The sequence below is a fragment of the Telopea speciosissima genome, unplaced genomic scaffold (assembly GCF_018873765.1).
Source record: "Telopea speciosissima isolate NSW1024214 ecotype Mountain lineage unplaced genomic scaffold, Tspe_v1 Tspe_v1.0033, whole genome shotgun sequence".
Classification (NCBI taxonomy): Eukaryota; Viridiplantae; Streptophyta; class Magnoliopsida; order Proteales; family Proteaceae; genus Telopea; species Telopea speciosissima.
In genome coordinates, this window is record NW_025317369.1 from 181414 (window position 1) to 207749 (window position 26336).

Genomic DNA, 26336 nt, shown 5'->3' on the forward strand with positions numbered 1-26336 from the left:
GTATGCTCTATGTTCTTTGATTTCTGAATTTATCATGTTCTCATTTGATTTACATAAGTTGAATGGGATTGATCCTTATTGGTCTTTACTTTTTGATCCGTATTTTCCAAGCCCTTAAAGCCACATCTGATTCTAGAATCTCGGATCTATATTACTAGGGCCAAGAGTGGATTGGGGAAGCCGATCTACAGGTTCTAATACATGTTATTTGGGCTTATCTGAACTTAATAATCTTCATACTTTAAATGTACAGGCCCATTTCCATTTAGATCAAACGGGTTCCACATGATAATTGCTTAGGCCCATTAGAACATTGTTACGATCCATTTGAGGCCCGGCCATATGCTTGAGATAAATGCTTGGACCCAGTAAGGTTCGCTATAACCATCATGGTCTGGTCCCCAAATCGAATTTATTTGTGGTGAATCAAACCCAATCAGGCTCATCCAAATTTGCCATTGATTACTTGAGAGATTAATCTCTTCAATCAGGCTTAGCCCAGTTTGAGATCCAATCAAACCCATCGTTGGTTGTCAACACCATTCAACCCATTTCAGGCCCATGTTATTAATTGGATCCAATACAATAACCACGGTTTGAGATCCAATCAAACTTCATCACAAAATGTCAACTCCTTGATCCAGGCCAAACCCATTTGAAATTCTGCTATAACCACGGTCCAATCCTTAAAACAGACTTGCATTTATTCGTTTGTGGCTTAGTCAGACCCATCAGATTCTGTCATGGCCTATAAAAGGGACCAATCCTTTAGATCATTTTATCTTCTTTAGTCTAGGCCCAATCCGGCCCATTTTTAAAAGTATACTAACAATCATGATAGGATACGATCATAAAATTTAGGCATAGGACACCTTTCGATCAATTTTTCCGAACTAATCAAATCAGATCTTTTGACCAATACATCCGGCCCATGCTCTCGTATCTCAATTATTTAGTCCTTTTCATTTACTTATCATTATTTGATTATTTGATTCATATATCTTTGAATTCTTGTGTGTGAATTATTTATCACCATTTGATTCATGTTTCATTTTAATTCATTTGATTTAATCTATCACTACCATCAATATAGCAAACATAGCACTTTGGTTTAGGACAACACATGCCATAGTATACACCTAGTATGGGAAAAACGTCCATTATCGAGAGTTGTTTAGGGTCTAGTATAATAGGGAGACCGATCTTTTGATCGGGCAGATCGGGTGCTTAACACCTTCCTAATATGTAAATTGACACCCACTCAGAGTTCTGGGAATAGTCCGATGCCTTATCCAATGGTTGAAGTCTTAACATTCTCTCCTCTAAAAGAAGAGGAATACTTTTGTGGGTCCTAGGCCCGTTCACCTAGGTGGCGACTTCCCCTTTTGGTTCGATGAGTCCTCTTATGGCATCAGTGTGACTCATTGCCTAGGCCATCCCATTTATACACCACGTATGACCATGCGGTTCAATCCCGGTCTATCTATCTCGAACCCGAGAGACCTCCATTGTCTCTACAAAGGGATAAGATTGCTATATTTCCCTTGTATTGCTATATTTCCCTTGTACAAATTCCTTTATACAATCCTTAATTAGTAAACAGTGGGACCCACACAGACATTTCTCTCTCCTATTCTGACCATGTGGGCCCCATATATGCCCCATATGAATGATGTCACTTTCCAACCCCTTATTGGTTGTTATGTATAGTTCCTTCTTACATTTTCCTTGCAGGAAACCTCTCCCATGATTTAATTTGACCCTAAAATTTAACATATTGCCAGCTAGACTTTATATCATAGTATTTTCTTATTGATCTTACTTTGTCAGTATGTTTCTAACCCTACTTTTTTGCCCCTTGTCTTATTTCCAAAAGTTATTTAACGTGGTACTTAATATAGAGTAACAAGGGTTTTAAAAAGTTGAAAGTCATGTAATGCAACTTTTTAATGCGATTTCAATGTGAAATGACAAATTTACATTCATTGAAAAAACTACATTAAATGTTTTTGACACTAAGACAAAGGGCAATTAAATGAAGGTGTCAAGTTCTAAACACACCTCAGAGGTGTCATACACTCCCTTACATCATATTTGGATATCTATCAAACAGTTGGGATTGCCACATTACTTTTCCATGTGGGGTCAACGATGCTTGCAATCCATTGATTGCATATTATAAATTGTAGACACTCAAAATTTGCTCACAAAATAGTTCGAAAATCATAAAAGGTCTAAAGGGTATGTTAGGAATCAAAAAGAGAAAACCAATCATAAGGGTAATTCGGCTAAAAAGCAAGAAAGGAGATTTTAGGTGTATAGAGGGGTAATTTGGGGAAATAGAAAAAACAAAAACAAGCAAGAAAGACAAAAAAGACAAAAAAAAAAAAATATAAAATAAAAAACCTGAAAACGAAAAAGGGGCTTTTTTTTTCATTTTGGGAGAGATTCTTTTCTTTCGTTTTGAAAAAAAGAGGGAGGGAGAGCGAAAGGAGAGAAAGGAGAGAAAAGAGAGAAAAGAGAAAGGAGGAGAACACCGAGATTTTAGGGTTTCGTAAGAGAGGAGAGCGGGTGAAAATCGGGAACGGCTCATTTTCATTTTAGAATTTCTTTCTTTCGTTTTGGAAGAGCGGGAGGGAGAGCAAAAGGAGAAAGAAGAGAAAAAAAAAAAGGGAGAGAATTTAGGGTTTTCTGGTCCTAGATCCTAGGATTTTTTCAACTAAGTTTGGACGATTCAGAAGATAAAGGCGAGACGAAATGAAGAGATCAAGGACGGTTTTGAAGATATCTGTCCGAGATCGATCGGAGTCTGGATGAACCCTTGCTGGATCTGTGAAGCCCTGCTGTGGTTGAGCTTTACATTGGAAACTGAGAACAACAGTCGCCGGAGTCGCCTAGGCCTCTGCAAGTATCGATGGGTCTCAGGTAAATCTCTATCTTGGATTTTCGTTCCTGTTTTCCTTACCTAGATTCCTCTTTAAAACTCCTTTATAGAATCTCGATTAAATTCCTGTATCCCCCTTCTTGTTGTGGATTTTCTTATGGATTGCTTATCTTCCAAATCTGAATCATTTGAGCTGCCATCATCTCTCCATGTTGAATGATCCCTACCCCAATAAAATGATCCCTACCCCAATAAATTCCCCATAATCTGCAAAATATTTCTTTCTTGAGGTCAATTTTGTCTAGCTATCTCGAATGATATTCGCTATCAAATCATCCCATTCAATTTTCAGTTCTCGGAATTCTAATTTGTTGTCATGATATTCGATTCTTGTCATCTTTAACCTTTCTTTGTTATATCCTATCATGATCGGTCACATTGTGTTCTTTGACATTATCTCTGCGAAGATTATTTCTTTTTAGCTGAATATTGTAGGTTGATTTTCATTCATATCCTTGCCAATCTCTTTTATGATGCTATACCTATGTGATGGTCTTCAGTATGAAATCTTATGTGGTTACCTTAGATGAAAGTTTTCTTAATCCTATATGATTTGAAGACATTAATGTGATCGATATCTTTCTGGGTCATTTTATATTGTCAATAATCGATCACATCAAGATCCATGATCGATGTTATACCCAATTACCCAAAAATCAATGGTCATCATCTCATCTAGATATTAGGATCATAGTCAAATAAAAAAAAATGAAATTCACATTTTAGAAATGATTAATTCTATGGACTTTCTTGGTGAAATCATATAAGCCCACATATGTTTTTTACATTTTAGTCTATTTTTGTCAGACTCATGACAATTAGGTATGCCCATCAATATTTGTATAGCTAGACCCATTCCCACTTAAACCAAATGGATTCCATATGATCAGGCTCATGGTGACTAGGCAGACCCATAAACGGATCTTGATATATTTGTATAGTCAGGCCCATTTCATTTGAATTAAATGGCTAAGGCCCATTGTATAAATGGATCTCATCGTCAAATGCTAATCTCCTAGTTTAATCTGATTAGGCCCATTAATAATTCCCTACAGCCCATGAAGAAGAATAATCCTCTTATCATTTCATCTTGTCCGTTTAATGCCCAGTCAGGTCCATGATGGATCCATTTAGAGATTATCCCCCAAGTCCACTTTCATTTTAGCTTAGGCCCAGTCTGGCCCACCATTTAGGGATTATCCCTCAAATCCACTTTCATTTTAGTCTAGGCCTAGTCCGGCCCATTTCAAAAATGAAACTTTGTTTTGGTTTTCCTTTTTTGTTTTCCAAAACCATTTTCTATTATTGATTTCGAAATGATTTTTTCATTGCCATAGACGGACGGCTTGGATCTAATCATGATCTTTGGCCCAAGTCATTCGGCATACATCAACTGGCCCTAGGAAATCACTTTAATCGACTGCATCTTGAGTCAAGCTTGTCGGACCTTGGGATTCCATATCCAAGGTTCTAAGACTCGGGTCTCGGTGGCATCTTGGCCAAGCCAGAAACCGAGTTGAGCCGAGATCTCGGCGAGTTGGTGCGAATTTTTTTTTTTTTGACTCGGACCCCCAACTCGGTGGGTTTTACACATATTTTGGGTCTGAAACTTGTTATCCAGCCTATTTCAGGCCATTTAAACACAATGGCATGCCCAGATTTGCCAAAAAACAAGTCAAAATATGAGTTTTACTTTGGACCATAGGTTGGTAGGCGACGAGTCGTACTAAAAGTCTAAAACAACTTACTCTACATATAATTTAGTAAAACTTAGCAAATTAACAATCAAAACATTCTAATTAGTACATAATAATATCAATTAAAACATTCAAATAAAAAGTACATTTACATCAATGTTTACTGAATTTGTTACATAAAATATGATTGAGTAATAAATTCATCCTCACATTGATCCACAAAGAATTCCAATGTCATGGAATTGCTGTAGTGTTGCACATAGTGTGACACAGTTGTCATATAAGTCTTCTGATCAACATATACCAATCTCCCTATCTTAGGGTACATGGGAGGCTGTTGGTATGAGGTGTAAGATCCACTGCTACTGTCATATTGAGTTTGAGGCATGCATGGCTGGTTTGGGACTGGGAATATGTTCTTAAAACCTGACCCAGAGCTTTGACTGTCATACTCAGCTGCTGACTGTCCATACTGACCGTAGGCACTATAATCAGAATCGGTGCTCTCTTGGCCATAGTCATAGCCATGATGATGCTGAGATGATTGCCATGACTGATGCTCACTAGTAGTATCTATACTCATGCTTCCGAAACTTGCAAGCATGGTGTTCATACTGTTGTCATCATCCTGAGCATTTGATTGATGTGAGTGTTGGCGACTCTTCTTTCTTTTGTATGTTTTAGGGTGGCTACCATGGTCTTGATCTTGAGTGGCATGCGTAAACTGAGATTCACCGGTGAAACGCACAGGGTCCCCCCTGTGTTCCCACCTCATACTGGTACTGCTCGTGCAACCCCTCATGATGATCATCATAATAACCCCTACTCGGCATGCCACGACGACCACCACTACCACCACCCACCATCACCAGCACCATCACCATCACCATCACCATCATCACCATCATCACCATCATCAGTAGGACTTCCTACAGCAGGCTCAAAAGGTTTCGGTGACTCTGCATGTGCACGCCCCTCTTGCGACAACATATAATCCTCAACATCAGTGCCGGTTATAGACGTAATGGTGGGGTCGGGCCTACCCCTAGGCCGATCCATATCAGGTGTACCACGATCCCTCACCCACTGGAATAGGGGATCCTCATCGTCATCAGAGTCCTTTTGGAAAATGTTGGACAGCTCAATGGGTTCTTATCATTGGCCTCAATTCCTTCACGTATATGCTTCATCCTTAATCTCATATTGTAGTGCACATACACAAGCTGCTCCAGTCGTTCGCTACCCAACCTGTTCTGCCTCTTTGAATGTATCAATGAGAATGTACTCCAGTTGCGCTCACATCCGGAGGATGAACAAGTTTGTGAGAGCACTCTCACTACTACCTTCCTCAGGTTGGGTGAACTTGTACCATAAAACACCCACCAGTCGGCTGCATTACATATATAGAATAGTAAGAATATGTACATTCTAAAGAGAGAAAATTATAATTCATAAATGTAAATATGTAATATCATGCCACCTACCGGGTCTAACTTTTGTCTACCCTCCACTGCAGCTTGCCGACTGAAACTTGCTGAGGCCTCTCTAAAGTATTTGATCTATGTTCAATTTGAGGAATTAGTATTTCCTATTTAGTGATTACATTCATAAACTAACTACCAAAGTATCAAAGTCCCATATTCTCACCTCATCATTGCAAGCAAATTGTGTCTTTGGATTGAGCTCTAACTTCGCAGTAACAGTTTGAACTGCCTCTAACAATTCTATGTCTAGCCCAAGATCATGGGAGTAGTAATGCTTTGGATTCAAATAGTATGCTGGTAAAGTAGACACCACAAATATGATTTGTTAGTGACTTTACTGACTTAATGCCTTTGGGTTTTGAATATGTAAATGTAAAAAAGTTATAACATTTAAAGTGTAAAGTATCTTGAACTCACCAGCTTTATGCAATGGATGACTCAAGTGCTTCTCCCACCGCTCATCAATGATGTTAGTGTAGGACTGATGTAAACTGGCTGTCTAAAACCAGCCGCAGGTGTAGGGATTCTTCCCTACACCAGCCTAAGTAACCATCGGGTAGGTGTAGGACACTAGCAACAATCGTGGGGATTTTTAGTATTTGTTTTATTTTTATTGAGTTGTAATCTAATTAGGATTCCTAGTGCAAATCTGAATCCTAATTAGAAGTCCTATGTTTTATTTTTATTGAGTTGTAATCTAATTAGGATTCCTAGTGCAAATCTGAATCCTAATTAGAAGTCCCAAGTCCTAGTTAGCATTCCTATTTTGAGTCCTAGTCCTAGTTGGCATTCCTATTTCTATTTTGAGTCCTAGTCATAGTTAGGATTTATTTTATGTCCAGCCTTGAAGGCTATATAATGTAAAGAGCTCCATTGAGCCCCCACGATTTAATGAAGAAGATTATTGCTTTAATGCATTCCACTTGTCTGAGATAGGTTGTGAAGGTGAGGTGAGATAGCCTTCACTAGTTCACTGCTTTTCTCTCCTTCGAGTGCATTCAAGTTTGTCAAGTTTGTTGTCGCCGATTGTGTGAAGGTTCAAAGATTATTTACTCGAGATCTGTTCTCACCCAAGGATCCATCCAACACAAGTAAGCTTTCATCCCAATCCCTTAACCCTTCTTCTCCTATCCGTACCATCAAACCCTAACTCCATTAACCCTAACCCTCAGTTCATCTAATCCTCCATTCTGCCCTAACCGATTGCATTATACCCAAGCAGATTCTGGTTCTGGTTTTAGTTGGATTGACATCCATCTGGAATTACATTAAGGACTTTGCACTTCGAGGTATAACAGCTCTAACCATTTCCTTCATGTTTTGGATGGCAGCATAAATGTGGGCCAAGATAGGCTTCTTCTCTGTATCAACCATCCTCAGTACTGCCACCACTGGTTCTAATATGGCAACCACTTTCCCCAAGTCCTTCCAAAATCCATTACTTGCAATGGTCTGTTATGCTGCCTTTGCATCTTTTGACTTAGAACCTTTCCAACCAAACCATTTATCACTTGCAAAAATAGATCTCAGACCTATCGTCTTAGTCTGAAAGCTCTTCAATGCAATGTACTTGGTGGCAAATCGAGTGACACCAGGCCTCACTAAATCTCTATTGCATTTCTCTCTCAACGAGACTAAAGCATAAGAATGGTTGTACACAAAAGTTGTCACTTGTCTTGCCCTATTTACCACACTTGCCACCAAAGTCTTTTTTCCCCATGTCCTTCAGCATTAAATCAATAGAATGGGCTGCATATGGGGTCCAAAAGAGCCGGATCCTCTTACTCTTCTTATTCATCAACTTCTCTTCAGCCTTTTTAAAGTTGAAACCGTTATCTGTCACAATTTGGATAACGTTCCTTGGTCCTACTTCCTCCACTACTTGCTTCAACTCCTTATACAAGTATGATGCATCATTTACATTATTTGATGCATCGATGGACTTCAAGAATACAGTCTTTCCATTGCAACTCACCATGAAATTTATGATGGATAGTCTAGTAGGTCCAGTTCATCCATCAGCCATAAGTCTCCCACAATAGCTTCAAACTATCAATGTAATCTTTCAGTTCCTATACCTCCTGAGGCAAATATACATTGTATAATTCATGTGGTGAAGGTCCCTTTCATCTTGCACCAGCCCTCCCTGCAGCATCAAGGAATGCATTATAGTATGTTCCTTGTGCTACATTGGCTGGAATGCCATGGTAAAGCATGAACTTGTTGAATGCTTTTCGTGCTTCCTCTTGTTTACCACCAAATACTTGCGGGATGGTTGGCTAGTAGGCATCTTGTTGCCTAAAAGTTGTGGGATCTTACTAAAAAAGGGGCTTTGGAGCTTGTACTTGTGGTCGGGTTTGGGGTCGTGGTATATCTCTTGTCCCAGTGCTTTTCCTCCTCTCATCTTCTTGCACTGGTGCAGCTGAGCCAGATCCACCAGCTCCTCTTGCTTGCTCATATGCTCTTATATTCTCAAAATGAAAACTTTGTCTACTCTCAACCAAAGTCTGCTAGTAAATTCTCCATTCAGCCTCTGATTGAAACTCACCAGGTGGAGGCCCAATGTCAGTATCATCTTCGCCACAGACCTCTACACCAGTCCTCTTTAGTACTGCCTCATCAAACTCTTGTTGCATTCTTTCCCTCTTAGCTTTCTTTAATCTTCCTTTTTTCAAGTGTTGTGCCATTGCCAGTTTCACTTGGATAGGAACATTTGGGCATGAGACAACATCCTTGCCTGTACCAGACAAGTGTTGCATTAACCTAGTGGCTCTTCCAGATAGCAACTTCCCACAATAATTGCATTTGGACTTCTTTTTGTCTGTGGACATGTGGACTCCATGTTGCTATGCTATATTAGACATTGTGTACAAAATGTCTTATATTTTACACTGTTGTATAAAAAAGCATGTATTAATAACCATGGATCACTTAAAGTAAGGTATTCAAGACGTAAAGTATGCTATTCATAACTCTTAAACGTAATGTCAAGCAACCAGAACTATGAAATAACTATCTCTTATTTATCCCCTAACCCTAGTATTTATTTCTTAATTAAAAATAATATTTTGAATTTTTAAAAAAATATTTATACCTTAAAGTATAAGAAAAATATAATGTAATGATGTATTTGACACCATTTCAAGTTCAATATTATGTACATATGTTGTACATAATTTTTCATAAGCAACAAGTATTTTTCCTTAATATTATATATATATTTTAAATTTTTATAATATATTTATTAAATCTGAAAAATAAAATAAATTTTTTAATTGGTGAAAATAAAAAAATAATCCATGGGGTTGTAGAGCATCCCAAGTTGTTTAACATATATCAAATTCATTTTCAAACAATCACTATTCATCCTATTTTTTTCATTTTTTCAGAAATTATAATAAAAAATTTAATAACTGAAAAATAAATCCGACTCCATCAAGTGATAGATCGGGCAAAGATGTTTAACATATATCAAAACCACATGAATCTAACAAGTATTACACAATTTTTTTTGAAAAAAATTGATTTGGGAAAAATTAGAAAATACCATTGAAATCCTACAAATAGGTGATGATTTGGAGTTGAATCTTAACTTTGCCACTTGAATCTCACTTCAAACATCATAATCCACCAAAGATTTGAGAGAAATAGGAAGAAATTTGAGAGAGAGAGCTCTTGGAGTGTTTTTCTCTAAACTTTAGAGAGCTTTGGATAGAACTCGAGATTGCCGAGTTCTGTCCATTGCTCTCTTTTAAAAAAATGGGCATATGGGCATATGGGTCATGAAAACTGGGTAAAAAACCATATAACCCGATAGCGAGATCTCGACGAGATATTGAAATTTTACAACTAAAAAAAAACAGAGAAATGTGTATCGAGACTTGGCCGAGATCTCGCCGAGAAATTGCAGTTTTAGGAACCGTAGGCCATCTCGACTCGCTATCTCACGAAACCGAGAAACTCGGCGAGATCTCATGAGTTCTCGAACCATGTCCATATCCCTAAGACATACATACGGGTTTCAATCAAAACCTATCGTCAGTAAATCATTCGAGTCCCTACCCAATCATTTGGCTTTCAAACAAAGCCTATCAGACAAATGGGTTTGAATCCGAACTCAGTTGGGTCTTTATTTTCTATAAGCCTCCTCCCTAAAGCATATCATTTGGTAACGGTTGAGTCGTTTTCTCTTGCATACCGAAACACTCTATATTGGCTAATCCGGTATATGGGTATCCCTAGGGTTGTACATCCCCAATTTATCAATATAAGTTGGGATTTTTATTTTCGAATATATTTTATCTTATCTAATATCTATTCTTTAGTCTCATTCGTTCTTCTTAAGTTTGCATCCAAAATAAATCAAAAGATCGAAATGGCAATATCCCATAGGACCCTAGGCATTAATTTATGATCCAATATCGAGGATCATAGTAGGCATAGGACAATCTTTGATCAATCCTTCCGAATCAATCAAATTGGATCTTGTGACCGATATGTCTGGCCTATATTCTCGTATCCTAAGTATTTGATTATTCATCATCATTTGATTATTCCAATTATGTGCCTTTGATTTTTTTTGTCTATGATTCATTTGTTTGTTTATTCATTTTTATTTGAACACATCATTGTCATCAAAACAGCAAACATAGAAATCTGGCTTAGGATAACACATGTTTGCCGTAGTGTATACCTAGCATAGAAAAGTGACCATTATAGAGAGTTGTTTAGGGTTTAGTATAACACCGTGACTGATCTATTGATCGGGCGGATCAGGTGCCTAACACCTTCCTGATCCGTAAATTGACACACACCCAGAATTCTGAGAATAGTCCGGTGCCTTGTCCAATGATTGAAGTTTAGATGTTTTCTCCTCTAAAACAGGAGAAATACTTTTGGGTCCTAGGCCCTTCACCTAGGTGGCGACTTCCCCTTTTGGTTTAACGAGTTCTCTTATGGCATCAGTGTGACTCATTACCTAGGCCATCCCATTTATACACCGCGTATGACCATGCGGTTCAACCCCCGTCCAACCATCCCGGACCCGAGAGACCCCCGATGTCTCTACATAAATGTAATCTTTTGCCTATTGTTATTTGACTGGTTACTTTTTCTCTTCCAGATTGACCCCTGGTGGTGGCATTTAAACATAGTGGCAGGGACTCGGAGAGTGCCGAGCAGGGAAGAGCGCAATGCAGAAAATGGCAGCCACTGCAACTTACCCACCACCACCACCATTCTACAAGCTTTACAAGGATTACCTCCAAGACCCTAAATCGGCTCCTGAACCTCCTCCTCCTATCCAAGGAACATATGTGCTTTTTGGTGGCAACTATGCGGTTAGATTTCCTTTTCTCATCTTTATGGTTAATCTCTGTTTAAACCTTTCATCTCTCTCTCTCACATTCGAAGCTATTTCAGTTTAGACAATGACTTAGCCTCTTTTTTCCCCCTCGAGACGAAAACCACTGACTTAAATTACCATGATTTTGTTGAGTTTTATAACCCGATTTCATACTAAAAATTACATCCATAAATACCAATTTATGAATTTCAGTTATTCTGTTAATGTTGGTAAGCTTCCTGAACGCACTGAATATGTACCCGCTAATCGGATTAGCCCTGAAATCTTCAAACCCTTTTTATAGTCCTCACACTCTCCAGCCATTGTCGAATCTCTGAAGTTAAATTGACAGGAAAAAACAGCATGGCCATCCCAACATATGCCCTCTGCTTTCCCATGAATGAACTTCTTTTCAATCAGCTTTATGTTCCGGGATGTGGAAGTCTCCTTTAATTTGCCAAGTAAGGCAAATTCTCTAGGATCCTATCAAGATGAAAAAAGTCTATCTATGACTTAAAACCTTGGATAAAAGTTAAAACACACCAGGAGGTATGCTGAGCTTCTCAAGCCGTTTTTACTATGAGGACACTAGGACGTTTGTGTTTATTTAAGAGTATCTGAAGACTATAAGATTGAAGGATAATCTCTTGATGGCACCAGTGATCATTACCACGAAGCTGATTGATTGTTCATTGTCTTCCTTTTCCAATCTTATATTAGTGATGTAGGAGAACCTATTAGAAGTTCCCTTTTTGTTGGATTTTTTCCCCTGGCACTCTGGCAGACGAGAAGCCTTTTTGGTGGCAATCTGTTAATATAATGGGATTTGAATGGAGAGAAACCATAAAAATGAAGAAGGTAATTAAATAAACTGGGCATCTTACTTGAATTTAGCATGAAATATTTTGGATTCATGAAAGGTTTTAGGTGGAACTGTAATCGGTGATCTACGAATTGCAACCCCCACCAAAAAACCACGGCATATTTTAAATGAAACTTTGTTCTTGAACTCGGACTATCAAAATCTTACACTGCATTGTCTCCGTACGATTTATGAACATTGATATATTCAGAACTGTATTCTGACCCGTACACCGAATTAGATAAATCCAATTATGTGCTAATAACATCCAAGTAAGATGGCTGTAACATTCCTTGCTTAATTTGAATTGATATATTGGGCTTGTTGGAATAGTAAGTGGCTAACCTTGCTCATGAAACCAACCCATGTTAAAAGATCATTTATGACAATTGAAATTTTGCATAAAGAAAGTGGTGAGAATGAAACTCACTTTAGAAGAAACTTGGAAAGAACTAATTGAGCATCCTTATTTACCATAAAACTATTTTTTCAAGACAAGTTAAATTAAATATTATAATATGATATAATTTATAAATTGTTTGCTTTGAAATTTTGTTTGGGACCCTAAGGAAGCCGTACTGTAGAGCCATGTAATACTCACGTCAAGTAATTCTTACTAAGTTACTAGAGGTCTTGCTTCCTGGTTGAATTATTTGATTGGCTGGGACATTTTTAAAGAAACTAATCTTCAGAAAATGACCCATAAGAGCGATCAGATCTTCAGAAATTGATCGATTAGTACCTAAATGCTAATTCGCATGAATAGACCTGATCAAAGTAATTATCTTGGCCCACAAGAATGTGAATTCAGACAAATCTGCGTTGGTTTGCTTGTTTTTCTCCTGCTCTAGTTTCATGTGGCTTCACCTTGCATGATTCTCCTGCAGTGGAGAAAATGTGTGTGATACTCTCTCATTTATTATTTTAGTATTTTTGCATCTTCAACCTAAGCGCAGTTTGAAGGTGTCCCAGCAGAAGCAGTTTTTTTTTGCAATTGCAGTATCTGCACATCATCTACTGTGGGTAGAATTTCTGACTGATTTGTTCTCTTCAGTCTCTACATTTTAATTAAATGCTTTAAAAAATAAATTTTTATTCAGGACTCTATGTAGTACTGGAATTGTCGAGGCATTGAAAAAACAGGGGGAAAAACCTCATACAATGTTAGCCGAATGGTTGAAATAGGCTCCCAAATTTGACATATCATCTATTCAGATCATTCCTAGTCCATCCAACATCAGATCGACCAAGCGAGTAGTCAACTGGGCAAAATTAACCACTTCAGGTGGCCAAAAATTCCGATTCATGTCTCATTTGTCTTGTCTGTGTTTGTTGTCAGGTTAGATTTATGGGCCAGCTGCTATAATTGATTGTCTTATTATACCTAGTATGCTGTTGTTTGCACCTGAGTCTTTCGTTTATTTGTTTTTTGCATTGCTACTGTAGACCGAGGATGTCCTTCCAGGCTTGGAAGATCAAGGAGTTCGTCAGTTGTTTCCGAAAGGACCTAATATAGGTATGTTTCTGTCTACCAAGACGTTGTGTTTCAACCAGCTCCTTACTGAGAAAAAGCATAAATTGTTGTGGTCATTCCACTGATCATCAATTTGATTCTATATGGTCCTTCCAATATTCTCCACATACGTGAATTTCATAATCCTTCCTAGTAGTTTTTGTATAATCTGTATGATTACTTATCCATCCTACAGTTTTTTGTACATAGGCAACACTTTTAGTATTATCGAGTACTATAGCATTTTCAGAGAACTCTTTGGGGTAGTTAGGTAACGATGTGGTCACATGTCTTTCTGGTTGTGTAACTAATACACGTGAATTTTACTTTATTTTCCTTACTAATAATTCTGCAAAACTCATTTTGCCAAATATACATGTTCATAAATAAAGACATATTTCTGAGTTTATTACCTTAATGTTTGATATGCATTGCGGAATCCTTTGTTCTTTTAAGATATCTGCTGGGTGCTAGCATGTCTATGACATGAATGTTACAAAAATGATGTTACTTGCAGCTATGCCCGATTAAATGTGAAGAGGGAAAAATGGCCAAGATTGGAGAGGGGGGGGGTCTTTTAATATGCCTTGCAGAGTCTTTGTGTTTTCTTGTACCATTATACTGGAGGGAGAGGAAAACATCCTTTCTAAAAGTCTGGCGGTTTCATGGGCCCTGGAGTTCCACTTGTTTCACATTGCTGTTGTAGTATCCAGTCCAGCCAATCCTTGAGTTTTCATTCTCATGGAAGTTCCTAGTATGTTTCTCTGCGTAGGAGAATGCAGAGGGTATATTTTATGGGTCACTGTCATAGCAATCCTAAGAAAGGCAGTCATGCACTATCAAAGAATGAAGTTAGATTTGAGTTTCCCAACACTCGAGGTATTTTAATTTTGAGAGTTGGGTAATTTTAGTGGTCATATGGAGGGTTATTTTGTAGTAAAAAAATCTAATAACTGCTTGGGTGACTTTATGAGACATTACTTTCTATTTCTTAAGTCTAATGATTGAAACAATAAGTTGCAGTAATGGGTGACAATAGACAACATTAGGAAATGGTTTAAAGAATTTGAAAGATTTTTAGTGCTTAGGCTTTTAGTAAGAAAGTTTGGAAGGTCTGAGAGGTGTCTATTTTGTTTTAAGAGGGAGCCAACATTTTTTTGGGAACTAATAACTTTAGGAGTTATTTTGAGTCCTAACTTTTAGACAGTCAGGTCTTAAATGAAGTTTTATTAAGTTTACTAATAGATTGTAGTTGTGAATCAGACCCTATTATTGATTTGGGTCCAAGTTTAAGCCTCTATTAATGGGGCCATCAACCTAGTGACCAGGATTTTTTTGGCATCAACTTAGGTTTGTAATGCATAGTTGTCTAGGCAACGCCTAGGCGTCCAGGCACCTTTGTGACACCTTAAATTCTGGTGTCGCCTTGGTCGCCTTGTTGGTGTCGACTTGGTTTCTGACCCCCTCACTCGCCTTGGTTCGCCTTGGCGCCTTGACAATTATGTTGTACTGTAGATAAATTACATAAATTAGCTTATTTTATTAGAAATAAGCCTTTGGTTGAGTTCTGTATTTGTTTGGCCTTGGTCCAAAGTAGATATACGGGATTTACATTGTTACTTTAGTTTGAGTGTTTTATTTCTTCAAGTAATTGCTATTTCCTTGGTTGTTAAAGATAGGATAGTCTTGTATGAATAAAACTTCTATTCCTACTTAGGATATAGTTTTAATTATGTGGGACACCTATTCTAATTAATTAAGATAGGTTTTTGGTTATAAGGGACATCTACTCCTATTATGGATAGAGTTTCCTATTTCAAGTACACTTTCTTTTCCTACGTAAATACACTTTTAGTTTCTATTTAAAGAATGTAAGGCCATAGAGGCATAGAGCCCCCTATGGATCTTGTTATTGAATGAATATGGCTTTTGCTGCTCTTTTCTGTGGGACTCAACTATTCTATTGGTGAGACTCCAATACGCTGGTGGGACTCCAGTATGGCCAGGTCTATTCTTCTAATCTCCTCCTTCATTGTTCAATTCCTACAACAGGTCTGTTCTTATTTAAGTTCTTGCATATAATATAATTATGGAAATGTCAGTATCTTCCTTATTGTTTCTGGTAGTTTATTTCTGATCTCACATTCTACTGTGGGTGAAACGGGGCTGGGTTGGGCCCTTTTAAACCCAGCCTAACCCTGAGTCCTCTTAGCTCAGCCCAGCCCTGATCAAAGGCTAGCCCTGATTGACCCTATTTTTTGTTTTGTCATTTGTGTCCTTATAAAAAAAGGGTGTACCTAGTGCACGAGGCTCCCGCCATTGCGGGGTCTGGGGAGGGTCATAATGTATGCAGCCTTACCCCTGTTTTCAGAGAGGCTGATTTTTTGTAGTCCATTTTTGTCCTTATATGCACTAAAAATAAAAAAAATAAAAAAAGATTGAGACATCATCAACATCCATCATTCTTAAAAGTAAGCTTTAAGGCTTAATACCTTAAACGTAACATGTAGTAATTAATATATAGTTAAACCTAACCTGGCCCAGCCCGGCCTTGTATATATATTATGTAATATGTATGTTATATCATATACATTATTTACTTGTTGTAATATATATTATATATTGTAATATTTATATATATATATATATATATATATTTTAATCTATATGCATTATATATATATATATATATATGCATTATAAAATATTATATATATAATATTTAGGGTCAATTAGGGCTGGGTTTGGGTTTAGGTTAAGGCTCCTAGGGTTGGGCTAGGGTTTAGGGTAAGCCTGGCCTGTTGACACCCCTAAATCGGATGCCTACCCTAGTATTGATTTTAGCTCTCCTCTTGATGTTCTTCAAGGTTCTTCATCCTTTGTTGTTCCTCCCAAGGTCTGTGGCTGTGTATTCTTTACAAAGAAGCATCATGCTCATGGGAAACTTGATCCTTGGGGGGCTCTAGTATATTTTTCTTGGTTATTCAGCTACCCAAAAGGGCTACAAGTGTTATCATCCTCCATTTCGTCGTCTTTTTGTATACATGGATGTGGTTTTTCACGAGTCTGTGTATCAACCTTCGACATTTCTTCAGGGGGAGAATCCTACTTTTGTTGAAGATGTTGAAGATGTACCACTAGTTGTGACCATGGATAGCCCACCTTCTATGGATGACACCTCTATTGACGATGTTGATACTCAGGTTCAGGCATAGTTGTCAAGGTGTCGCTTAGGCGTCCAGGCGCCTTGGCCGCCTAGGCGGGCGTCTTGGACGCCTTGTTCGCTTAGTTGGTGTCGCCTTGAATTTTGACCCTCTCCACCGCCTTGGGTCGCCTAACCGCCGTGACAACTATGGGTTCAGGGGGAGATAGTTCGGCCAGAATTACTGGTGTATACTCGCTCTTGGAAACAACAGATAGACACCGCCTCTTCCCAGCCAACCGGTGCCCTCTGATTCTGGACCGACTTCTTCTCCATTTGGTAATCCTTCACCTTCTAGTGCCTTTGATCCTTCTCTTGACTTAATTATCCATTGCTGTCTGAAAAGGAAAGCGAACTTGTACTCAACACCCTATATCTCAGGTTGTTTTGTACGATTCACTTTCTTCTTCCTATCGTGCCTTTGTGTCTTCGTTGTCTTTTGTCTCTATTCCATAGAATTAGCAAGAGGCAATTGTGTATCCACGATGGAAAGAGGCCATGGTTGAAGAGATGCAAGCTCTATGAAAGAATTACACTTGGGATTTGGTAAGCCTTCCTTCAGGGAATAAACCTGTGAGTTATAAGCACAGTACAAGATCTCGGTCTCGTGAAGTCTCGAGACAAGACGGTAGGCAATATAGGAAGTGCTAGATCTTAGTCGAGATCTCGTGGTATATCTTGATCTCGACCAAACTAAACTATAAAGAAGGCACCTACTCGGCGAGATTTTGACATTAACTCGAAATCTTGCCTCTCTCAATCTACTGTGAAGGAAAAAACTTGGAGGTGAGGGTTTTGGTGCTTTTTTGTTGGGCAAATCTCACCTCAACTGAAGATTAAAGCTTGGAGATTCAAGATTGAAGCTTTAACATCAAGAGATGGAGCTGCATTGCATCTCAAGAACATCATAATACGTCATGGCTAGCGTTTGTGATTCAATCAGAGTAGTGCTTGATTCGACAACAACAACAACGTGGTCGTATTGATGATCCGGCCCGACACTCATTACAGTATTAGCTACTCTCAAATGGTAGGACTTGTTACACACTATGCTTGAATTTGTTTAATCTACGTTTCTTTTCAAGTTTCTAACAATTATTAACAAACCATCAAACCATCACCATGTATGATTATGAATATGATGCCTGATACTTAAATGGTTGGTTTGATGTTTTTTAATTCCTGATGATTAATTAAGTTGTTTTACACCTCTGCTTTAATTATGTGTTCTAAATATTGTGTGGAATAGCCTAGGGTAGAGTTCATGTATGCCATAGACTACCAGCCTAGGGTCCGAAGTCAAAATATCATTTTGAGTTTGATTTTGTAAAAAACTAATGTTTCCATTGTATTTAGAAGGCTTAAAATAGGGTGAATGTCAAGTTTTAGGACCTATCTTGGCTATATGGCCACCGAAAGCCACCACCAAGTCAAGATGGGAGAAAATACACCAACTCGCCAATATCTTGGCAGAACTCAGTTTCATGGCCTAGCAAAACTAAGGGCAAAACCAAGACCTAAAACCTTGATTGTAAGTGGGTATTTGCGGTGAAGCAACAGATGTACGTCATGGTGGACCGATATAAATCAAGGCTGGTTGCTTGTGGTTTCACCTAGACATATGGGATCGCCTATGAAAAAACTTTTGCGCCCGTTGCAAAAATGAACACTATTCTGGTTATACTTTCCTGTGGAGTCAACTTAGGATGGACTATGCAACAACTAGATGTCAAGAACACATTTCTTCATGGGGAGCTTGAGGAAGAAGTATATATGGAGGCCCCTCTGGGTTTTTCTTGCTCCAAAACTCAAGGAAAAGTCTGCAAGTTGAAGCGTGCACAATATGGCCTGAAACAATCATCTTGCTTGGTTTGGTAGATTTCATAAGGCAATGGTGACATTTGGCTACAAACAGAGTACTGTTGACCATACTTTGTTTATCAAGCACTTGGGTGAGAAGCTTACTCTTCTTAGTGTATGTTAATGACATTGTTGTCACTGAAAATGACAATGATGAAATCTCCCGTTTGAAGGCATACTTGGAAAAAGAATTCAAGGACTTGGGTCAGTTACAATATTTTCTTGGCATAGAAGTGGCCAGATCTACTCAAGGTATCTTTCTTTCTCATTGGAATTATATTGACCTTCTCTCTGAAACAGGGATGCTAGGTTGTCGGCCATTTGAGACTCCTATGAAGCTAATGGTCATCTCTTGAGTGAGGATGGTGAACCACTTGATCGGGGACGATATCAGAGGTTAGTTGGCAGACTCATTTATCTTTCCCATACTCAGCCTGGCATTGTCTATGCTGTGAGTCTACTTAGCTAGTATATGCATGACCGTTACTCCACGCACTTGGAAGCTGTGTTTCGCGTCCTGCGCTATTTGAAGTCTGCTCCAGGCTAAGGGGTGTTGTTTTCTTCCCATAACCATCTGTGTCGAAGCCTTTACTGATGTAGATTGGGCAGGTTCTCCTGATGACCGTTGGTCAACTGTTGGTTATGGAACCTTTGTAGGTGGTAACCTTGTTACATGGCGTAGCAAGAAGCAGGCCGTAGTTGCTCGATCCAGTGCTGAAGCGGAATTTCGTGCTATTGGCTCATGGTATTTGTGAGTTGATATGGCTCAGGAGGCTTCTACAAGACTTAGGTGTTTGTGTTCCGTTGCCCGTGCGATTGTATTGTGACAGTAAATCAGCCATCCACATTGCTCACAATCCAGTTCATCAATGATAGTACAAAGCTTGTGGAGATTGACCGCCACTTTATTAAAGTAAAAATTAGATAGTTGATTTATCTGTGTTCCTTCTGTTACATCTGGGAACCAATTAGTCGATGTTTTTACTAAGGGTTTAAGTAGTTTCATCCAATTGTGAGCAAGTTGGGCATACATGATATATATGCACCAACTTGAGGGGGAGTCTTGTAATTTGGGTATAAGGGTAGTTTTGTCCATAGGGATATTTCTGTACTTATACTCTCTTGTATTAGTGTATTACTCATTATAATAAAGGCTGGCTTATGTCATATTGACAAGCCAATAATTCCATCAATCAACAATAATTTTGGGAAATAATTGATGGGTTGTCTATTCATTATTTTTTATGAAAGGACAGGTGGGCTTTATCATTATGACACTTATGCACAGTGAGGCATCACTATGACCCGTGGTTATTGGTGAGTATGGCAAGGTATAAAGGTTAAAAGTTAAAAGGAGGGGGAAAAAAACACAGATGCCATCACTTATGATTCCTCCTTCCCCGCTTCTCCCTCTTCTCTTTATAGCTTTCTTACACCCTCAACACTCGAGAGAACTATCAAAGTTGAGAGATCGCTTTCATATGCAAAAGCCTTGGCATCCCGAGTAGGGCTGTAAACGGATCGGATTCGGCTCGGATAGTGCTATATTTGCATCCGCATCCGCATCCGATTAGCTATAGGATGGATTCAGATGGTGCTAAACGGATACGGACACAGATACAGATCGGATATTTTATCCGTTTACATGTAAATATAGCTTTTCGGATAGCTACAGCCTATCCATATCCGCATCTGTTTAGCTTTCGGACGGATCCGGATAGTGCTAAACGGATGCGGACACGGATACGGAAACGGATTTCGGCTATTCGTTTACACCCCTATCCCGAGTACCCAAAGGTCTATTTGGCATTCATCCTTTACTCGATAGGCATGACCATTTGTTTGGTAGAGTCCTTCACCATCCTTTACCATTTATTTTAAGTCTAAGCAGAAAACCAGTATCCTTTGCCATTTATGTTAAGTCTAAGAAGAAAAACAGGATTTGAGTAAGAGAGCCATTAGTGTTTGCTCCTCATGCAACCAAAATAAGAATGCCATGAAACTCTGTGCACCAAAACCCACACGTTCATTATTTATCTGTACAATTGAATGGGGATCCTAAGTTTTGGGATTTGCATCTTTCGTTTCCTTCATTCTGTTGTGCCTCTCTTCACCGTGAGATTTGATTCCTTAATTTATGAGTGAATCTTCATTCATCTAAAACTGATTCTCATACTTGGTGAATCCCTATCTTCCCAGATGACTAGAATGCCCTTTGCGAATAAAAAACTTGGGTTGCCGAAATAACCCAGGGGAAGACAGTTGGAAGTTAAAGACAGCAAGGGAACAAGGGAAAGATGAAGGTAGGAGGTTGAAGAAGGAGAACAAGAAGAAGAGAAGAAAAGAACAAGAGAAAATGGTGCAATGTTGTGTATTGGAGAATGGTCTCCAGCACACCTATATGACTTCACTAATGAGATAGAATAAATTACATAAACCTCCCTAGGGTGGTAAAAGGAAAAAAAAAAGAGAGTTATAATATGAGGAAACTAGTTAGCTAACTAGTACTTAAACTACCCTTACAACAGATAAACTCTAACAAAGACCTAGGCACCAGCCTTGAACTACACTGTCGCACAAAAATTGATGGGACCTAGAGCTCCAAGTAGGGCCCATTTTCAGTGGATGACTTGGTTCTCCCAGTTCTTGGAGATGCTCTGCTCAGCCGTGAGTCCTGCTGTCCTAGCTGTAGGCATTGGGAATTCGCCAGATTTTCCAGTCAGGCAGGTCGGAGGCTCATGAAAGAAGAGTCCCACCTCCTAAGTACATGAGGTGGATAAAGGGGCTGCTGGATGATATGGACTGTGGCACCACTGTCTTCCTGATGGTCCTCTCTTTGCCCAGAAAGCTCTGAGGTGGATGAGGCGAGCTTCACTGCCTTTTCAGACGCAGCTACAGTTCAAATGCATGGTCACACAAGGTTGAAGATGAGCCATAATTTTACTTGAGTTCCTCCTTCCCACACTAGTCCACTTCATCGCACTGTGGGCAGGAGAAAAATAGATAGATGTGGTACTTGAGTGCAAAGATTCTTACAACATAATGGACACACCTAGTACTGCTGCCACACTACTCTAGTATTATTGGTCAACACAATGTACAAAATCAAAATAACTACTACCCACCCATATAAACATATACATGAATAATTTGGTCTCTTTATATTGTACTTAATTATTTTAAATATTTTGAGGGAAAAGGCTGGATATGCTAACGGTATGCCGTGTGCTAGCATCCTATGTGTCAATCTCTCTTCCTCCCTTTGAGGGGTAAGGGAATCATTTGAAAGGGTGGAAGAGATAGAGAGACACATAGGGTGCTAGCATACGGTATACCACTAGCATACCTATCCCTCTCCTTTATTTTAAATCATGCTAAACTGGACATAATGTGTAAAGGGAATGCAAATAATATAAATGTATGTGCATGACAATAAGTATGGCTTTGAGTAGACGTGCATATCTTAGGACTGCTAACAAGTATGGTTCTGAATAGAGCTGATTGGCGACAGAGGATCCATGTAGCCGACCCCATTTAGATGCAAATAATTCGATCCTTGAGAAATTAATAAAATTATTTATATCATATGATTTGATTTTGAATATTTGGAAATAAACATTCTATGCGTTGAGTCCCCAAATCCTATTTTTGGGGCTTTTCCTAGTCTGACACCTCATTTCCAGGTTAGATTCTTACATTCACACCAATATTCATGTGAAATATCTTCTCTACACTTCATGGCACTTATAATTTTCCTTTGCTGATATGATGACATACGAAGGAACACGGAACTTTAAAATTTAAGTTCCAAATATGTTTTAAGTCTATAATTAGAGTTCACCATTGCTGACATTGCTTTGTACAAAGTACAATATCTTTTTGACAATGTTTGACGGACCTGTTGACTGTGATCATCTCAATGAAAATCTGAATATCATACTTCTTGATAACTATAAACTTCATTGTCAAAAGTGCAGATTTCGAGAAGGAACTGAAATCTCTAAATAGAGAACTTCAGCTACACCTTTTGGAGCTTGCAGATGTACTTGTTGAAAGGCCTTCACAATATGCAAGGAGAGTGGAGGATGTATCTCTTATATTTAAGAACTTACACCATCTCCTCAATTCATTGCATCCTCACCAGGTAGAATAATTGGCTTGATATATTATAGTTTCGGTCTTTTTGCCCATATATATACCTAATTTGTTCTTTACTCTTCTCAGGCCAGAGCAACACTAATTCACATACTAGAACTTCAGATACAACGTCGTAAACAAGCCGTGGAAGATATAAAAAGGTACTTGATCCTCAAATTTTCATTTGGAGTATATAGTCATTTCAGTCCCACTGTGGTAATCCCATTATAGTTTTTAATTTTGAGCTTCATGCTGTTAGTACTGGTTGATGTTCTTGGTGGAGGATCCCGATCTTGAGACCTTTCAAAAGATTTGCTTGGAATGATTTTTTTTTTTTCCGAGCATCAAAAGTCAAATTAGGGGGTTTTCTCCTACAATTTATGTGGGTATTTTGTAGCCATAAACAATTGTTCCATCTTGTTCCAAGTTCTCTGAGAGCACTTAGATGTATTTGTTCTTGAAACTACTACTAATACATATATTCGTGTTGTTTACTAGTTGTGGTAGCCGACTAGTGGATTTCTTACTTTAGCAATGAGTGCTAAAACATATTATGATTATCGATGCAGACATAATCACTCACTTGTTCTGTTGCTTGTTTAGAAGAAGAGAAGAGGCACAAAGACTGCTCAAAGAAGCTCTTGCAACCTTAGATGGCTATTAGCTTGCATTGTATTCCAGCCCTTGGACCATGCAAATGTTGCACAAATGTTCGAACTGCTGTAGCTGAACACCACTTGATATTTCATATCAATCAATTGCAATGCAATGTGTTGCATTTATTTTTTGGTAGAAAGCAAATTCATTGAGAAACAGAGTTGATACAAGCAATGACATCTAAATTACAAAGATTTATCAGCCACTGAGAGGTAATTGGCCAAGCAATCGGGGACTCATGTGAAAGGGCCGATCGGGCCAAGGAGTCTGCGATTGAATTAGACGACCTTGGAACAAAACTAAGAAAACAAGCAGCAAAGGAACCTTGAAGCTGAAGGATATCAAATCCCACCCCATTGATCCCCAAATCGAAGCTTTTTGAGTTAATTTGGCAGATCAAATTTGAGCAATCCGACTCCACCACAATGGAAGAGAAACCACACTTCGCCATTTGAAGAAGCCTAGTTCTAACAGCAACAGCTTCAGCGAAAAGACTTGAGACACCATCAAACCCCGCAGTAAAGGCATGAAGGGGAATCCCGAGATGATCCCTGATGATTATTCCTAAGCCCCCTCTATTGGTCTTCTTCACCCAGGCTGCATCGCAATTTACCTTCACAAAAGGTTCAACAGGAGGGGACAAGCCGCAAGGAGGGAGAGGAGAACGAACAGAATCTGTAGCAGGGACTGAATTAGACTTTAAACAAACCTCAGAAAATTCATTGAAAGCCTTCTCAGCCATAGAGATCACTTGTTGAGGAGACCAACATTGGTTGTTGAAGATCAGCTGGTTTCGAGCCTTCCAAATAAACTAGATGTGGAAAGAAGCCATTGAAAACCTCTCTTGTGCCATTTTTTTGTCCTCCACAAATAAATCATCTCAACAATGGACCAATCACTCATTTTATCATTTTGAGTAAAGTTGGTTAACATGGATAAGGATGAACCAAACCAAACCGCCCTGGTGTAAGAACACGTAAGAAGTGTGTGGCCCACGGATTCTTCCCTCTCTCTACATCTATAGCAAGCTGGATTGATAGGGATTCTTCTAACAAGGAAACCTTGAACCACTGCGATTCCATCAGCGCAATTTTTCTATTGTGTTGCATTTACTTGAAAACAATTGATACAACTTGTATCAGACCCACATTAAATGTCAACTGCTTTCGAGTGGTTGGCTGTAAATGATTGACATTCTCATTGCTGTGAACGAAGCATGAGTATGGTTCTTTTGGGTTGTACTATGAACTCTGGGTCGTCCTTGTAGCGTGAAGATTTGGATAGGGGTTTGGAATTCGGATAATACGGAATATAATTAATCTTATTCTAATGTATCCAATTAGTATAAAACTTAAGTAGCTAATGATCTCAGTGGCTCTTGAAGATTTCACATGTTCTAGAGAATGAGGAAAAAAGCTAAGACGACTGAGAGATCTAGAATGAGAGTGAGTTGTATTTATCGGGGTGGGGGGAGGAAGGTTTGGAGTATAAAAGTCAGGGATATAAACCATAAACGGATAATTGAAACTATGCATTCAATTCACAACCGTATCTGTATTCGGTTTATCCGATCCGTATTCAATCCGTTACATATCTACGCATGGAGCACATTTTATTTTGGTCCGTCATCAATTCACGTGTGATATTTGTCCATAAGACCACAAAATATAAACTCAAAGTGATAACACTACAATCGACATGCTTTTATTTTCACCTCAACTTCAAACATGTAATGGTACATACATCGATATCAATATTCAATACCGATACAGATTGATTGATATCGGATATAATTTAAAAATAATCCAGTTTTTTGCCGATATACCCAATCCATTTCGGTACCGTTTTAGTATGAAGCTCTAACGATATTAATGCGCGCCGATACAAATTCGCGAATAATTCGTAAGAAGACTAATTAATCTACTCTTATCTTTCTCTCTACATTAAGGCACCTTATTTGTTGTAGAGATGAATCGACTGACCGGCTGACCCAGCAAAAGTTTTAGATTCTATAGCTTCCATAAGATGACGTCAACAGTCAATTTTGGCATTCTTCCTTGAATCTTGATCTTCCACTTGGCATTGGATTAAGTCAGTCTTAGGCTACAAAGTATTAACTGTTAAGGCCAGGTCATTATATAAAAAATATCCTTACTACATTCTAGAAATCTATCACAGAACATAATGTGGAATCGACTCATCTTTTCTTGACTCTATATGATGCAATGATTTCATTTTCTTGATCTGAGAATACAACCCCCCCCCCCCCTTTCTTTTCAATCTTTCTTCATAAGCAAAAGGTCTTATATTCACTACAATAAATTGGGTTTTTAGCGATGGAATAATACTGTCAATAATTCACGTATATTGTATCATTGTATACATGTCGAATAAGAAGATTTATTATGTCTCGAACCAATTTCTGGACTTGTCTCTTCTTCCTTATTCTATGCTACAACAGAGATTGAGATATCAGTATCAGACTCTGCTGATATTGATCGGATACCGATCAGGATTAGCATGGATCAACTCGAATAGATCGATTTTAACCCTAGTTTTCACTAAAAATTGGGCTCTTTTTTTTATTTTTTATTTATTTTATTTATTACAATTTAACCTTTAATTCACTATCGATA

At 38.5% G+C, this 26336-nt stretch overlaps 1 protein-coding gene across 1 annotated transcript; it reads left to right on the plus strand.

Moving 5' to 3' along the window:
- The first annotated feature begins 11228 nt into the window (after positions 1–11228).
- LOC122647355 (mediator of RNA polymerase II transcription subunit 7a-like) lies at positions 11229–23802 on the plus strand. The gene is made up of 5 exons (XM_043840780.1): positions 11229–11464; positions 13778–13847; positions 22884–23050; positions 23131–23204; positions 23647–23802. The coding sequence occupies exons 1-5, from the start codon at positions 11318–11320 to the stop codon at positions 23705–23707; spliced, it is 519 nt and encodes a 172-aa protein (XP_043696715.1). The 5' UTR covers positions 11229–11317; the 3' UTR covers positions 23708–23802.
- The last annotated feature ends 2534 nt before the right edge of the window (positions 23803–26336 follow it).

Bases quoted from the DNA above. Each gene is read 5' to 3' on its own strand.
- LOC122647355 (XM_043840780.1), top strand. From the start codon at position 11,318: ATGCAGAAAATGGCAGCCACTGCAACTTACCCACCACCACCACCATTC. The intron at 13,848-22,883 runs GTATGTTTCTGT...TCAAAAGTGCAG, and splicing joins TCCGAAAGGACCTAATATAG to ATTTCGAGAAGGAACTGAAA. The intron at 23,051-23,130 runs GTAGAATAATTG...TACTCTTCTCAG, and splicing joins ATTCATTGCATCCTCACCAG to GCCAGAGCAACACTAATTCA.